At 36.7% G+C, this 18,495-nt stretch overlaps 1 protein-coding gene across 2 annotated transcripts in view; it reads left to right on the top strand.

Annotated features, from left to right (window-relative positions):
• Positions 1-18,495, top strand: part of LOC149235636 (short integuments 2, mitochondrial-like) — a 267,031-nt gene that overhangs the window by 186,814 nt on the left and 61,722 nt on the right. For both annotated transcript variants that reach the window (XR_016246184.1, XM_089372163.1), the window contains exons 4-7: positions 7,716-7,857; positions 8,031-8,101; positions 8,735-8,831; positions 9,204-9,430. Coding sequence is in view for 1 of the 2 variants with exons in the window: in XM_089372163.1 (XP_089228289.1) it covers positions 7,716-7,857; positions 8,031-8,101; positions 8,735-8,831; positions 9,204-9,430 (537 nt within the window). In the remaining variant the exon portion in view is untranslated. The remainder of the gene's footprint in view (positions 1-7,715; positions 7,858-8,030; positions 8,102-8,734; positions 8,832-9,203; positions 9,431-18,495) is intronic.

Raw genomic sequence — 18,495 nt, 5'->3', positions numbered from 1 at the left:
TAAACCCAGTCTGCATGTGTTAATTGTAAATAATCTTAGCAGACATGAGTCATGTATGTAATTTGCCTAGGTGGACCTAACTTTCTGATGATAATCTACGTCCCGGAAGGTTTTTTGTCTCACCGATCCACGGATCGGCAGAGTTTTCCTTCAAACCTGACCCCAAAGCCGGGATTTGATTTTGTCATTAGAACTTTAGGAGAATCCTAGTGTGTTGATCTGCTAGATTATCGTTGTGTCGCAGAGCTGGGTGTTTTGTGAGGGTCTGTATTAAGTGGGTTCATCCCTTTGAGATGTAAATTGTAAAAATCATGATGAAATGTGTCTTGAGGGTTGAAAATGTTGTAAATCCCCTCATGAGTCCTAGGTCCTAGGTCCTAGGTGATGTTCCCAACGGCTTAGTTTGATGATCCATCTTAAAATGAATTAAAAATTAAAAAAATGAATAAAAATAATAAAATAATAAAAAATAATAAAAAATTAAAAAATGAAGCAAAAATCCTAACTAATAAAATAATAATATTTTAAGTTAATAAATCGACGGATGAGATCAAGAGATGTCTTGATCCTCATCAACGGTCGAGATCAGTTCTACATGGATCACCCAAAAATAGCCGTTGGGATCATTTCCTTTATATAGGGTCTTAGGGGGTCATTTTAGAGATCTGATCTGTGAGTCTGTACTGAAAAAGCTCTCTTGTAATCTGATTTTCTGGTTAATAAAAAGACTTTGGGGTCCAAATCGTGTTGGTGTTGCTCTCTGGAATTGCTGTGAGATCTTTAATTTTCTGCATATTTCAGTTTTCAGCCATTAATCATAGCTTGTTTTTAGAGCAGTGTGAGCAGAGGTATCTTGTTCACCTGCTAGGGTTTGAGGGCTGCTAGGGTTTCTGAAATAATGGCAGGTATCTCCATTATTCTCTGAGATCTAGCAGCTTTCTCTCTCTCTTTGCTGATGGTTGCTTGAGATGTGCAGGAAAACATTTTTTGAAGGAAATTTTGTGGGCGTTCGGGGAAGTTCTCGGCTGAACCAGCCAACTCCCGCAAGCACTTTCTGTGCAGAGCCCAGCTGATTGTGTCCTGGGTTAATTTTTTTAAGTTTTATTTCACGTTTTACATTGAGAGATTTTTCTTTCTGTTTACAGTGAAGTTCAAAATTTCTGATATTCTGAAAACATTACTGCAATTATTGTTAAATCTGGCATTTCAGGGGACAAATCTGTAAATTTATTAGCTGACTTAAGGTTTCGAATTTTTCTGGATCTAGGGTTTCAAATTTTTCAAATTTTTCATTAGGGTTTTGGATTTTGCTTTATGCAGTTTTTATTAGGGTTTCATTTTTGGGTTCTGGTTGCCTGTTTCATTGTTTTCAGATCACAGTTCGAATTACCCATGGTCTATTTGCCTTTAAACACTGCAAACTGATTCTGGACGTCACCTGTACATGAAGCAAATTTAAATTTTTGCAGCAACAGCCGAGCTATACATGAAGGGTATACGGAAGTCATTTTGTTTGCTTGCATGGGAATAATTTGAGAGTGTATGTTGCTGCCTGCGTGCTGCAGTCCTATAGCCGCATGCGAACCTGTAATCCTTTGCCAAGAAGTGCCCAGTATTCCTCAACGCTGACAAACAGTGGCTTCAATCCAAAATTCGTCGATACAAGAGACTATACTTGAAAACCTGCAAACACCTCAATCTATTCATGCAAATTGTGTCTAAAAGCCATCTCAGATATCAGCGTTCAAACTTCAAAAAATAAAAAGAATGGACGGCTGTAGACACGATTTATGGTGATAAATGTTACGGGCCTTATTCAAGCCGCCAACAGGATCAAAGGGCATTTTATAGTAGCAAGATCTGATCTCAGTTAAGTCACATCCCTCTCGGCATTCTTCAGCATGATCAGGTGAAGCTAAATCGAAAATCTGCATAAGTTTTATTTGTTGGCCGTCCGGAACTGGAAGACGCAAGTAAATGACAACCCATTACTGCCGGCTTAGTGCTTCATAATCCATTCGTATGCGGTTTTTTTGTGTATTCGATTTTCTGTGTGTTACATTTATGCAGCGTTTCAGGTAGCTTTCAAAGAACGATTTGAGCCTTTTCCGGTCGAAACCCTTTCACGCGTTCTGTCACTTTCTTCATTCGTTTCATTTTTGTATATATGATTTGGTTGTATGCGGTAGCATAGTTTAGACGTTAGGTTAGTTAGATTTGGAACTTAGGCTTGGTTAGATTTTAATTCTAATTAGATTTTAATTTGCTTTGTTTTATGTAGTTTTGTTTTATAAATTTCTTTTTTTATTTATTTTATAAATTTCTTTTTTTTATTTATTTTAGAATATGATAAAAAAAATAAAAATAAAAAAAGACAAAAAGATTTTAAATCTAGTTTTATCTTAGCGTTTATATTTAGTTTAGATTTGTTTTATAAATTTTTTTTAAGTTTAGTGAGTTTAGATTTAAAATTTTCATAGTTTTGATTTAATGTTATAGTTTCAAATTTTGTTATAAAAAAAAAATAAAATAAAAAAATATGTGTTTATTTAGTTTTTAGACTTAGGTTTATATTTTTTAGATTGTATTTTAGATTTTTTCATTTTCATAATATAAAATAAAAAATAAAAATAAAAATAAATAAATAAAAAAAAAAGGATTTTAGGCTTAGTTTTATTAGTTTAGTTTTAAAAAGTTTCATTTTTAGATTTTATTTAAAAAAAAAAAAAAAAAAAATTTTGAAAAAAATAAAAATTTTGTGGGAAATTATTTTTGCAAGTCTCATGAGCTTTCGCGTTATGTGTTTTATGCTGAGATGCTAAATTTTCAAGTTTGAGATGCGAAATTGATATCTGGTTGATGGTTTATGATTCTCGTGGTGATTTAAAGCATTCATCTTTTCAAATTTTTAGCTGCTGGATATCGTTTTTGTCATTCTAAGAACATTGTGTTTTTAGCGGATGATAGATGATTGCTGTTCATGGTCCATCCTTTCATATCATTTAACAAGTAATCATTTAAATAAAAATCTCTTAAGGCACTGGTCTTTTAACTTCAAATCTATCTTAGTGCTATCGTGTCTCGTGTCTCCCAACCAACTGGTCGACAGTTGGCCTCATCATCTCACAGGGTCCACCCCCCTTAGCCGCGGGAGACAGGCTTAAACGGAGGGATCGGGGATCAGAGTGACAGCCCCCGGTCTGAGCGTTGTCGTGTCAATCTGCGCGACAAAACGACTGATATGAGGAACAATGTCGTCTTTCAGAGTATCAAGAGTTATCCTCTTGGCTTGGATGTTCTTCTTCTTGAACTCAGCGAATTGTTGTGGATCTTGTGGAGGTGCCATAATGCTTTCCACAATTTCCCATAGGTTCCATTCTTCAAGGAGAATGTAACGTACAAAGTTCGTATGTGCAACAGACTACTTCAGAAGATCTGAAATATATATACATCCATGATAGGACAATAATATATTATAGAAGAATATTTGAATACAAGTGAGATGATTGAGTTACAAATGAGGGTTTGCTTTATATACCCAGGCAGGTACCCTTTCATGAATGGTCATGTCCTTAGGGACATGCCTCTTGATTAACTAATTACTATTTAATTAACTATTCCTTATTATTATTATTATTATATTTATATTTTATTCATAACATTGCCTTCCTCTTCAAAAAGCTTTGTCCTCAAATCTTATTGTTGACAAGGCGTATCATCTGTTTCCTTTTCTTTTAATATTTTTGCATCTTTTGGAGCTCTTCGAATTCTTGGAGTTGTCATCTTCGTTGATACAAGATGATAGGATCTTTTAAGAGATAAACAAAACTGTCGCACTAAGAAGGGATCTGACCATCCTAAATCAATCTTCTGTGGAATCTTGCAATTACTAAAAAGTTGAGATGGATTTTTATCACAAGATTGAATTATGGTGACATCGACGTTCTTAGGAACATAAGTCACTTGTTTTTGGTTGAGATATCTGCTTTTATAATTTGGATGGCGATAAGTTCTTGTCATGTGATCTGTCAATTTGTTTGTGGTAATTTTGTGGTTTATTGAAGGAATTTGATTTCTTTTAGGTACAAAAGTCGCTTGATTAATTGTGAAATCTTCACTTGAAATTTCCATTGCTTGAATTGCAACTTCTGAGTACATCTTCGCTTCAACTGGTTTATCCTCTTCTTGAATTGTGATATTGACTGGATCAATATTCGTTCCCATATCTTCAACTTGGAATGTTACGACTGGGAATTTCGATACTTCTTGAGTAAGTTGTTCTAACTTGTCTTTAGCGACTTTTTGTCACTTTTAAGCTTCTTTATTTGCGTAAGAAGGTTTTGATTATGATTCTTTGTACGTGAAATTTCTTCGTTTTCTGAATTGATGACTTTAGCCTTAATATCCTTCTCTTCATCTTTTAAACTTTTGATTTGTTCTAATAAATTTTTATTAAGGTTCTTTAAATGTAAATTTTCCTCTTCTTGTTCGAATAAGTGCTTCTTGAGTTCCTTCTTTGTGACCTTAGTCTTCTTGACTTGTGCAAATAATTTTTCAACGTGGTCCTTCAGGCGAGTTTCTTCGTCCTTTTCTATTACTTCTTTGTAATGCATATCCACAAGATCTTCATATTCCTGTTGTAACGCTTTATTGTTTTGCCGAAGTTTGGTTATTTTGTCTTTTTCTTGATTTTACAACTGCACTTTCTTGGTACATTGGATTACATCGTTTTGTAGGAGTGATGATGGGCGTTCCATTTGCAATTTGGATTCCATTTTCTCTGTTTCCTTATTAAAATCTGCATTTTGTCGCTTAAATATTGCCATTAATTGTTCTATATCTCTGGCAATTGATTGTTTTTGTGTATCACTTACATCTTCGACTAAGGTAAAAGTTTTGTAACATTCTCTACAAACCACATTTTTATTTTTGGATGACCAATTAGAATTTCCATCTGAACAAAAAAGACATTTTGAAAAGAAACCACTGTTCTTTGTGGAAATCATCTTTTTATCTTCTTTTTATTTTTATCTTTCAAAGATCGAATCCCTGTTGAATTTGAAATATTCCCTCTCTTTACTTCTTTTAAGGTCTTTTTATTAAAAGCACCTTCAAATCTTTTCTTTTTCTTTTATAATAATTTTTCTTGATAATCTTCTTTATATATATAATCAAATAATAAGTTGTTGAATAATATTTACTCTTTACTTATATCTTTCACCCCTTTTCTTTGAATGAATCACTCACTTCCTTTTAATTAATATGAATTAAACCTTTTCTTTAATTTATCAACAACCAAGAGGTGCGTTGAATTGTTTTGAACTATTTTGATTATTTCTAATCCTTTTCAAAATTGGAAATGAAGAGAAACCACTTTTCCCACTGGAAATGAGTCAATTCACACAACGACCCTGTCAAAGCTAGACTTGGCCAGTACACTTAATAAGGCAGTTTCCTGATGGTTTGACGAGTTTCCAATATGCATCGATGTCTGCACTGTACAACGCATTGATAACTTGGCACGTCTTTCTCCTCTTACCCGTTGATTTCCAATATGGATATTGCAGCGTACGGATTTGTACGGTGCCAATTTTTGTGTTGCATGCACAGACACATATTGCAAGTATAGATATAGTAGTCTGTATTGTTGCGAGGGATTGTGCACGTGGAGCAAAAGAAAAAACGATGTACGGACAATGAGGACGGAGCGAGGAATGGTTGACTATGGCCGAGAAGCCGGTGGTAGGATGGCTTTGGTAGAAGTGACAGTGGTTGCCGCTGCAGGTCATAAGTGCGACAACAAAAACAATTGGCGGTTTTGGCAGTTGTCAGCAGCCGTGACTACAAAAGACGACTGTGCGGTCGTGACTCTTTTTTTGGTTTTTTGTGTTATATATCTTTTTTTATATATATTTTTATTTTTAATATTTTTTATTTTTTGAATTTTTTTTTTCAACATAAATTTTTAGATATTTTTTTTTAAATAGAGTTTTTTTGATAACCATTTTTCCTTTAACTTTTTTTCTCTTTTCTCACTTCTCTTTTTTTTCTCTCTTTTTTATATATATATATATATTTTAACTTTTTATTTTTATGGTTTTTTTCTAATTTTTTTTTTTCCTTTTTTTTTTAAATGGCCAAAAACCTGACAGCGAAATGGAGATCCTCCAATTACTTGTGTGACTAAAAGCCTCAATCGATCCATAACGAACTTGACGAATACGTGATGGCCAAAGGCAGGATCAGACCGGCTCTGTGTAGCAATTGAGCGGCTAGAGGATTGAACAACTCTGATACCAATGTAACGAACAGAGTTTGTATACACATCAGACTAGTTCAGAAGACCAAGATATGCTCTGGGAAACCCTTATAGGAGGAAACCTATCTGGAAGATGAGGTTGCTCTGCTGTCTTTTGTCTACAAAGGAGAAGACACACTCTATGGAGTTAATCGAGTCTTGTGGCCTGTGGGCTGTTATATAACACAAACCTTCTCTGTTCTGCTCTTTCTCTATCCACTCTTGGCTACTTTGCTCTATTATGGAACAAAATGCACTTGAACAGAGTGGAATCCCTTTTCCTCTTAGTGAACCAGTTATAACACAATGTAGTAGCCAACTATGGGTCAAGTCTGACTGCTTCAACTCTTGACTAGAGTTACAACTTTGACTGTTCTAAAGTCTTCGGTCGTAGTGCCCATGTGGCTAGCCCCTATTCCATGAGTAATGGGGGTTGACATAGCATCCTCTTGAACCATGGTGATCAAACAGGAAGGTCAACTTCCGGGTGGCATAACTTTTGCATACAGTTTCCATTTGACATTTTTCTTGGACTATTTGAAAGGTCTTTGAGTGTAGAATAGTGCCAAGAGGTTTGTCGCAAGTGAGATATTTTGGACCCCACAACAATTCGTGTAATACTTCAAACTGTCTTTGGAAGGTTTTAGACCCCAGAAAACTTCGTGTAATACTTCAAACTGCCTTTGGAGGGTTTTAGACTCCAATCTCCAAACTGGGACCTGCTGGTAAAAATGGCTTTGTGTGCTGATTCCTCCAGTTTTTTCCACTTTGAAAGTATTGATATGGATGACAAACAATATAATGATTCAATCAAGATCATGATTATAAGAAGATGATCACAGATAAGTAGTGGCCATGGTAGCATGTGACAAATGCCTAAGTAATTGGATGGTTAGATCTAATCAAACTGCTTCTGTTTTTCGGGTTTCTTTGTACAAATAACTTTCCTCTAAATTTGAATCTAGTTGAATGATTAGTCGAAACTCGAACGTAGTGATTTTGTACCCATTAATAATTATGGAATGATACATGAATATTTGTTTTGCTTTGTTTTCCTCAGGCTAATGGTACCAAAATGGTCTAGCTAGTTACCAAAATGACTGAGATTTTCCCATAGAACTTATTAGTCTTTCCTTCATGAAGTGCATCCAATCATGATATGTGAGAAAATAAAAGTCTTTGCTAATTTCAACTTAATGATTTGGTGCATGTATTTAAGAGTATTTTGGAAAGAGGTTATTGCCAAGGGTCAATTTTAGCTTTAAATGGGGCATTGCAACGATGGTAACCCCCTTATTGTTGCCTGATGCAAGATTGAAGATTTTTTTGTTAAACATGGGCAGTAATTTATGCTTAAGACTGCCTTTGAATTTTGGGTACAGCAAACCATTTCTTGATTTTAATATTTGCTTTGCAGGTGTTAAGCCAAGTGGAGTCACAATTAAGGGACGCAATCTCAAGGCATCCTACACTACTGGTCATTGTAGTTGGAATTCCAAATGTTGGAAAATCTGCTCTCATTAATTCTATGTATCAGATTTCTCGTATGCGTTTTGCAGGTATTGCTATTTCATCAATTCCAAACGCATGATTTATAATATTCTATATATTTTTAATTATGGACAGTGGTTTTGATGTGGTTTATAACTTTATAGCTTTGTTTTTGTTTTATGTCCTCGTTTGTGATGTTTTCCTGCACTTCCATTATATTGAATTTCTTTCATTTCTCTAGCACAGGAGAAGCTGAAGCGAGCGACTGTTGGCCCTTTGCCAGGCGTTACCCAAGATATTGCTGGCTTTAAGGTTTTCTTAAAAATATTTAATGATGTTTTAACTGTTTAGTTCAAATTTATTAATGTGAAGAAGAAATTGCAAAGCTATTATGAAAGCCTTAGCTGGTGGATACTGCCACTTCGCAAAGGCTGTAGTATATACCGAGTAGAAAAGGTGTCTAATGACCAATATTAGAGTCACAAAAATGTGAACAAACATTAATCCTGTACAGAAACTGACCCTACTTTTTGATAATTTCTGTTGGCCGATGAATGGGGTTTCCTTTTGTTGTATTCCAACAAATAATCTTTGCTGCTATTCTCCAGTCCTTGTTTCTTCACCTGTGTCATCTCTATTTTCATTAAATTTTATCCTATATTTTTTCATCCTTTATATCAATTTGGTTTTTATTTTGTTTTAAAAAAAATTTAACCATTTCTTACACTTGCTTTGGACATGATTTATTATTTTTTCATGAATGCTACTACACTAGAATAATGTAGGATAGTCATATTGCCACTGAATGACGGTAGGTGAGTGATCTGAGTATAAGGATAGAGCCCAAGATTCTTAGAGCTTATAATATGCTTGCTTATTATGAAATTACTTTTTATGATCTGCTTATATAGGAAAGAAAATGAATGGTTGAATTTGTCCTCACAGATTGCACACCAGCCTAGCATTTATGTACTGGACACACCCGGTGTTTTGGTTCCCAATATTCCTGACATTGACACAGGACTGAAGCTTGCCTTAACAGGTAACTGTAAAATTATTTTAATAACTTATTAACTCCTCCATAGTGCAACACAGATGTTGCTACAAATGAAATCTACTGAGGGAACCTTGTTCAGGTTTATGCTGTTTGTGAGTTTTTATCTAAAGGGTGATCCCTTAGGAATTATTAAAGTCTGACAGCTAGATGATCGTATTAGTACAGAAGTTTTATCTTTAGCTGTTAAACTAGAAAATTGTGCCATGTTAAACTGATGTTCTCTTCCCTTGCCAATGAAATTCCAGGATGCTGAAATGTTGTTTTATTTCATATTGGGTTAATGTTTTGATCTCACAAAAATCAATTTTATGACAAGGAAATTGCTCATAAAACCATTATTTTATTTTTTGTATTTAGGAGCTGTAAAGGATTCTGTTGTAGGTGAGGATCGCCTTGCTCAGTACTTACTTGCAATGCTAAATACCCGTCATGTGCCTTTACGCTGGAAAGGGTTGAATAATGCGAGCTGTGCAGAATCTTTGAAATTCCATCCAGAGGATTTTACAGTGAAGGGACCAAAAGACTCTCCAATTGAGAAAAAGGAAAAGATAAAAGAAACAAAACAAAATGTGCATCAAAAGGAGGTAAATGCTGCTCATTTTGATTTTTGTTGCAGTTTTCGCAATTATGACAAGAGAAGAACCTATTGATATTTGCACACACACACACATGCTTCTTTTGACTATTAGTACTACCCAATCAACACCGAGTGGAACTCTGTTAGTGTTAGGGTTAGAAATTTTGTCCATCACCACACTGACCAAACTCTTGTGGCCATGGCAGTTCACAAGGGTCTAACAAACAATGGGGGGTTTTAACTCTGGTAGGGTGAATACTATCACCCTCTCTTTACCAACCAGCCAAGTCCCCATTAAGTGCACAATGATATTTGTTTGAAAAACCTTGTTGCTTTTATCCCACCAAACTGTTATGCATCATTTTTGCAAACTCATACTCAACAATAACCTAGCAAGGGTTGAAAAAATAAAATCAAGAGAAACTTGGCAAAAATTTTGAGAGCAATAAAATTTGTGAATTATTTCATATTTCTTCAACTAAATTCAAGTATAGACTTGAAAAAACAGTAAATAATCACATTTTCGCATATATTATGATGAGATATTTCACTATCACATATAAGGTCTTCAATCATGGACATCATGCATTAATAGTAGTATTATATGGGATGCTTTTTGTAGGGTCGAGGCGTGCCTCCCTTGCTCCTTGCATTCCCAAGATGGTGAAGGGTGGGGAGGAGGGGTGAGGTAGCTGGAAAATCAATTTTCCATGTCCCCCTTTTCAGAAACTTCGCGAAACATAGCATGAAACATTTCGCCAAGTTGCAAGACATGTTTCGCAAAAAGCTGGGCTTGTGAGCATTCCCTCCCAAAAAGCAAGATGCATTTTGCAACAAGGGGGGTGCTACCTGTTGAAATTTGGTACCGGAGGACAGGTGGTTCCCTTAGGCTTTGATCTTTGGCCTAGGGAAAAGTGTCCAAAAGAATTTAATTTTTCTCCTAAAGTGACTTTATAATTTTATAAAGTTAAATCTAATTTAAAAGTGACTTTAAGTGATAAAGTTATTAAGTCTAATTTTAAAGTAACTTTTATAAAGTAAATGAAAAATTAGAAAGGAAAAGTGACTTTGAAAATAAATGACTAAGTGGGTCTTTATTAAAGTGGGGTGAATTAAAAAATAGAAAGTGAGATTTAAATGAGCATTTAATCTCAACCATTGATCTAAATCTATTTCAGCCATTGGATTTAGAGATCACCCAAAAGTCACTTGGATCACCCAAAAGTCACTTGGAGTTATATTAAAGGAGGAAAAGGAGGAAAAGGTCATTCATTCTTTCATGAGCAGATTGGGAGAAGGAGAGCAAGAGAGCAAGAGAGATTTCTGAGCAGGGAGGAGAAGGAGACAACAGCTTGGCACACATTCCAAGGCAGCAGTTGAGCAGATTTGTACAGCTGATTCAGCACATAGTGAAAGGCAGATTTTTGCACAAACATCGAGGAGCAGTTTGCTGATTTTTCTGCACACAAAACGGAGGTCGTACAGCATTTATTGCTGTCCTGTTTGCTGTAATTTCCAAATTGCTGTGAGGCACAGGAAAGGAGATAAGTTGTAAATTTGCTTGCTGATTTTTTGCTGAATAATTCTCACTGTAAAAAGACAATTTTCAGAAATAAAGAAGAGCTCTCAAACTGGTTTTCCCCAAGAGTTGTAGGGGGTTTTTCTAGGGTCAAGTTGACCAAAAATATCAGTGTTTTAATGTGTTTTAATGGCTGTTTTTAATTGCTGATTTTTATTTCTGCAATTTCCAGCATTCTGAAAAATTTCCAGAATTTGTGTTTTCAGCCATATTTATTTTTTTCAGTCTGTTAAATGTATGGTTATGGGAATGGACATTTAACTACATGGGAGAAATAAGGTGAAACTGAAAACCGGGGTGGGAAAACAGAAATTTTTACACTACCTCACAAATTAGCAGTTTTAGGTTAAAGTCCAAATGATTTGTACTAGTCTATGGGAAATTTAGAAGGGCTACCCATTTTCACCACATAAACTCCCTCTCTCACTTTTGGTTAGTTCTCCTTCGGATCAAGGGGGAGTGGTACCCATTTTATGCATGAACACATTTTGCTATCAGCTGTTGATTTTTTACATTGGTTCAAGTTATATATGGGCATTTTTTTCCTCTGGAAAAATCATAAAATATTTCATTGATGATCAGTTTTTACATGAGAGTCTGTTATTTACATGATATTTGCAGTTGCTTCTTTGTTGCACTACCACGCAGGGTATGCTATCAGTATACTTTCAGTATGCTATTCGTGCCTTCCAAAATTTTTATACAAAAATAACAGAAATAACAGTATATGTCTGTAGAGCTGTAGTCAAAAACATAAGTAGATGCTAATGTGCTGTTTGTTGATCCAGGGTTGGATATCCTGGATCTATATATGGCCGATGATAAAATATATGCTCCTGCTGATTGATAATCTCCGTGATCTCCCATAATCCCCTGTCCATCAACGCTGCCTCCTTGGAAAGTTTGTCGGCACCCTTATTATGTTCCCTGTAAATATGAGAGATGGATATATGGTTAAATGAGGTTATATATGGGCATTATCTAGGGACATATTATGGAAGTATACACTTGTCTTTGCATCACCCTTATGGTTTATTTATGAATCCCATGGATTTCATAGTAAAGTGCTCAACAGTGGGTGCTGTGGTGTTTTTGAAAAAATGTCATGGACGAAGTTATTAGTTAATGTCCTTGGTGAGGATTTTGATGGCATGGTACAATGTATTTGGCATTGTGATGGTGACGTGGTGGTGTTTTTGGTTACGAGGGTATATGTTAATGTCACACTTACCCTTTTTATTCTTTGAGTGCCGAAGAACCTTTACCAAAGGTTCTGTAACAGCGCACACCTCCTGCACTCCCGCCCATAAGTCTTCCTGGTATGAAACTAGTCTGCAGACGGCCTCTCCTTCTGGTTTGCGGCTCATTGACGAAGCACGCCACTCCTCTGAAAGAAACATTCTCTTCAAATCCCACATAGAATTCAAGAAGGATTGAAGAGATATGAAACTCGTCGCAAACCGTGTAATGGCGGGGCGCACCAACTCTTTGTTGTTGGTGCATTTTCTCATCAAGCTAAGCACAGATGTGTGATTGTAAATAAATTTTGTGATGCTTTTTGATGAGTCAACAACCTCTTTGACAAAGGGAATTTTCCCTATGTCCTCTAACATCAAATCAATACAATGGGCAGCACAAGGTGTCCAAAATAAAGCAGGATACCTGTCCATAAGCATTCTACCAGCAGCAACATAATTTGCAGCGTTGTCCGTTATGACTTGGACAACATTTTCTGCACCCACCTCCAAAATAAACACATCCAGCAAATCACATAAAGTTTTTGCATCTTTGATTTGATGAGTTGCATCAACAGATTTGATAAACATAGTCCCCTTGGGACAACTAACCAAGAAGTTTATAAGGGTTCTCCCCTTTTGGTCAGTCCAACCATCTGACATAACAGTGCATCCTGTTTGTGCCCATGATGCCCTAAAATCCTCCAATCTTTGGGTGCAGTCACGCTTTTCATCTTGAAGAAGCCGACCTCTGAAATCATGAAGAGAAGGGATTTTGTACCCCAGGCCAACACTGGGAATAGCATCAACAGTAGGTTGGAAAAATGGATTATTCCTTATAATGCTGAAAGGAATAACACTCCAGAGGAGAAATTTTGTCATCAACTTGTCAGCTTGTTCTTTTTCAGTTTTTTTTAGCATTGAACCAATAGTTGGTTGTGAACCAGGTGTGGTTCGAGGAACAAAATATGATGATGCAGCTACCGGATTGACTGACGCTGCAGTAGAACCAGTGCCACTTGGCCCACTTCCTTCAGCTGACCTTTTTAGTTGCCTTTTGAGTTCTTCTTTGGCCTCTCTAGTGTGCTCTAATTCTCCCAATGCTCTCATGGCTTTTTGGATAATTTCAGCATTTGTATTTAGACAGGGCCCCACATCATGTCCAGGGATTTGTGCAAGGTGGAACTTCAACCTGTACACCCCCCCGAATATTTCCTTTCCACACAACTTGCAATACAAGTTTTGTCTATCATTCGGAGTTTTAGGGTCACCATATTCCCAGAAAGGATCCAATTTCCTTGGCATGTTTGTTTTTGAATTTTGAATTTGCAAACCTATGGAAAAAATTAAAAATAAGGATTAGGAAATAGGAATTTAGGATTACATAATACAAATTACAATTTAGCATTTGCAAAATTACAAGTTAATTATTTCCAAAATCCCAATTTCTAAACCCAAGTTACCCAACCAAATGCCAATGGCAAATGCCAAAAAACAATGAAAATTAAAAAAAAATAAACAATGTTTAAAGAAAATGAGAAAATAAAAATAAAAAATTGGTTCTCATAGTCATAACAAATTACCCATCCCAAATCAATGAAAAATTTCAAAAAATTCTTTAAAAACAATGAAAACCAAAGTTTTTATAGAAACAAAACCAAAAAAAATTAATCTACATACCTCTTTTATGGACAAATTGGTGATCTTGGCTTGGATTCCTCCTAAAAACGCTTGGATTCGCTCCCAAATCCGACGGAAACCCTTCAGCTCCTCTCCCTCACCTCTTCTCCTCCTCCTCCGCGCGGCGACAACACAATGAATTAAAAAAAAATCGAAAGCCCGCTGCCTCGCGATTTTTTGGAAAAAATCGCGATGTTTTCAAAAAATCGCGATTTTTTCGATAAAAATCGGTATAAAAAAAAAGTGGCGATTTTTACGGATAAAAATCGTGATTTGATCGGGGAGATGAAAAAATCGCGCTTTTCCGATAAAATTGCGATTTTAACAACACTGGGTGAATCAATGTTTCATTATTTTTAACTATTTTTATCTTTTAAAACATTTGATGCACATACATCTTGAAAAACATATCTTCATAAGAAACACTTATACAATTTTTCTTTGTGAATATTTTGTAAACTTCCTTGTACTAAGTAAGCACCAAATTACAACTTTCGCAGGCACCAAACTATAGGAGATTTCATTCCCCTAGCTTAACACCAACTTAACGAATGTAGGCACCAACCTATAGGAGACACCAATCACCTAGTTGAGCACCAACTAAACAAACTGTAGGCACCAACCTAGGTCTTCAAATTGTTCTTTGAGAGGTATGCCCACCTCTCACTTCATCTTCCTCAACTCTTGTTGTTGACTATTCAACTATCACTGCTTAGGCTCATTATATGTTCAAAGAGAAGGTCTTCCCACCTGACAACTTGTAACCAAGACTGTAGATTTCTTTTTGCTACATAGGGCTTTTCAAAACACATGGAACCAAACAAGCTTTTACAACCTTGAAGGTCTGCTTCATGCAACCTATCAACCTTTGGACTAAATACTCACCTTATGCAACCCACATACCTACCACAAATATTGTCCATGATAGCTCTGTTCTTACTGCACTTCTATTGACAATGGGGCTTGGTCCTATCATCACCTTAACATCATAACTACTTGAACTAGCAACTCCCTTAACACTGCCTTAACCAACCATACTTGCTGTATAAAGATCCCTGTAAGAGTTCTCTAATAGAGCTCGAGCACCTAAAAAATTAGACCAGAACTTGGTTTGTAACAAGACTGCAACTTCGGCCATAAATTAGACTTGAAATCGACCTTCAAAACACTAGAAACCAACCTTCAAACTGGACCTGAACTCGACCTTCAATGCTCTAGGACTTGGTCCTCAAACCATACTTGAATTCGACCTTCAAAACTCTAGGAATTGGCCTTCAAACTAGGCTTGAAATCACACTTCAAACACTGGAATTTTACCCCCAGAATAGAATTGAAGCTCGACCTCAACAAGACTGAAGTTCATGCTTCAACAGGGCTAAAACACGTCTTCAACATGGCTTAAAATTGGCCTCTAGAACATTTTTGCAACTCACCTTCTAACCAGGAGCAAAAGCCTTCCCAAAGAGTGCCAAAAACTCTTTCCAATTTCCAAGTAGACTAGATAACTCCCTCCAGTGTTTAATGATCCATGAATAGGTTGTTTATGTACAACATAGTGAAAACATAATGTGTGAGTATCTATGGAAAACCTTCCAATTCTATTTCTTGTAGCTCATTCTTTCAGTTCATCGAAAGTACACATATCTCAACGATGCTCACAAAGAAGAGTCTTATTTATGAGATTTTGTTTCTGAACTAGCAGACAAGACTTGAATTTTCTTAGAATTTCACTGACTCGGTCCTCTTCTATATCATATTGAAGAGGATCAAAATGGATTAATCTTTTGTGGTCACTGGTAGTGGCATATTCTCATCATTTTTACTGCTCTCCCCAATTGCCTCCTAAACAGATTCAGATGGAACCCTTGTTCTCTACTTCATATCAACATCATCCCCTTCATAGTCTATATACTTCTTATTTTTCATTTACACAATCTCTTTCCTGCTCACACCTATGATCCACAAATTCATTATTAAATTGTTAATTTTAGTTAACAATGGTATGTTCTATGCTCAACACAATTTACTTCAATGTTCCTTTAGTAGCCCAATAACAATTTCCAATTTACAATAGCAATCACAATAATCACATTGACAATAAAGGCATAGAACATAAAATAAATTGCAGAAGACAAGCCAAGACAAGAGTACACCAGATTTGGCGGATGTCAGGGAAAATACCCAATGTGGGGAAAACCCTTTGATCAATTCTTCTTATTATTAAATAAAAAATTCAACAGAGAGAGAGAGTACAAAAGTCAAACAGACTTGGCAAATACAAAGTCAAAACAACCTTGTAAATTTTTGCAGTCAACAATAGTCAAACTTCAGCCCTAAACAGAAAGTCAACACTGGTCAAAACAACAACAAATCTTCCTCAAAGCAGCTCGGTCTTCCTTGGTCAAACTCAGTGTGATCAGGAGGATAAATTCAACCCAAAACAACTCGGTCAAACTTGGTCAAAAGAGAGAGAAGATTATTGTAATTTTGTGGTCAAACAATAGTCAACCCTCAAGTCAATGCAGTTCAACCAGCTGAGAAATCCTTGGTTTTTGTGCCCAACAATGTAGCCTGGAAAAATAAAATTTTTGACACAAAAATCAAAGTCAAACTCAGTCAAGAATGCCTTGGTCAAAGCTAGTCAAACCTGTCCTGAAGTTTGAAATTCGGCTTGTAGTTTCTGCCCAGAAATTCTGTCCTCCTAGCCGCACATGTGTGAGATAGAAGGTTGCGCAAGCTGTACGAACCAATTTGATGAAGAGAGAGAGAAGAATGTGTGAGTGATGGACGTCCAAATGAACTGTGAGGTCTCTTGTATCTATACACTTTGTTGTGGGTGAAGAGACACATCCATTGGGTTTCTTGAGCCTACATAATGATGAAGTCGACTTGATCAATTTGCACATGTGAGGGCATAAATTCAAAATCACACTTCTGCTTGTCCGAATGAGATGATCTTTATATCAATCTTGGACCTCTCGAAAAGAGGAATCCAATGCAATCATCATCTCCATCAAATGAGCTGTCCCAAGGTGGAATTTGGCCCTAGTTGCCAATTTTAACACTCCCTCTCAACTAGGGAGAATTCCACCTGCCAATCCATCTGTTGTCATCATGCCATCCTGTCGTCATGTACCATTTCTTTCATCTCTGCTCTGCTCTACTGAACCATGAAGTAATAATGAAGAAGAATTGATCGAGAGTGAGTCACAAGACCTTACCACTCTCCACTGACAAAAGTCAGTCCAGAGGTAGAACCTCAAATGATCCCAGATCAAGTTGTTGAACACCATGCATCCTAGACAGGGAGTACGACAATACACAATGCGTCCATCGGTAGTGTTATGGTCCCTATCCACGTTTCCTAGCTCATTGGCTAGATGAGAAGTACTTCCCATGAGTCCTGGACTACATGGGTAGGATGTATGCTGGGGCATCAACAGAAGAAGGTGAACCACTCATCCTACTCATTTGCCATAGGAGAAGGTGAATCACTCATCCTATGCATATGTTAATCGTAGGGGAAGGTGAACCACTCACCCTACACACCTGTGTCTAGTAGGGGAAGGTGAATCACTCACCCTACACACATGTCACCATGGGGTATCATAGGGAAAGGTGAACCACTCACCTTGTACACAACACACCTCATAGGGGAAGGTGAACCACTCACCCTATGGTTGCTCATAGCTCCAAGAAGTACCCCAAGCCCTCAGGAGCCCCTAGAGCTTAGTGGCCAACTCAAGCAAGACCCTCATGGGAGGGTCTTTCCACGACTCCAAGTCTCTAGCGAAAGGCTAAGAATTTGACCTTCCCCGAAGACTTCGTGAGGATATCTGCGACTTGCTCATCAGTCCTTATGTGTTGGATCCTTATTGCTTCTTGTTGTACCATATCTCAGATAAAGTGGTACCTGATATCAATGTGCTTGGAGCGGTTGTGGAACATGGGATTCATTAAAAGGCGAATCCCACTTTGGTTGTCGTAGAAGATCACAGTGGTATCTAGTATGTTCTCAAATAGCTCACTGAAGAGCTTCCTCAACCAAACAACTTCACAACATGCCATACTAGCTGCATTGTATTCAACCTCGGTTGTGCTTAGTGCAACCGATTTCTGCTTCTTGCTCATCCAAGAAATTGAAGCATACCCCATAGAGAAACAACATCTAGACATGCTCTTACGATCCACCAAATTGCCAGCCTAGTCAACATCTGTATATCCATGCAGCCTCAAATTTTCAATAGTGTATCTCAGTCCATAATAGATTGTGCCCCGGAGATATCTCAAGAGATTCTTAGCAACAATCCAATGTATGTGATGAGGCTCGACCATAAATTGACTCAATGTGTTCATAGCGAAGCATATGTTAGAATGAGAGTTTACCAAGAACATCATGGCCCCCATAAGTTGTCTATGTTCGAAAGGGTTCGCCAATTTAGGCCTAGCAACACTTCCACATAACTTTTTGAAGTTGAGTTCCATCGGAGTAGACAAGGACTTTCAATCCACCATCTCACATCTCTCAAGTAGCTTCACAATGTATTTTCCCTGAGAAAGGAAAATCTCACCTGGCTT

Source organism: Pinus tabuliformis, chromosome 8, assembly GCF_031772625.1.
Source record: "Pinus tabuliformis cultivar Carrire ecotype Pingquan chromosome 8, CPIR1, whole genome shotgun sequence".
Lineage (NCBI taxonomy): Eukaryota > Viridiplantae > Streptophyta > Pinopsida > Pinales > Pinaceae > Pinus > Pinus tabuliformis.
The sequence above is the reverse complement of the archived record's forward strand: the minus strand, read 5'-3'. Positions and strand labels throughout refer to the sequence as shown.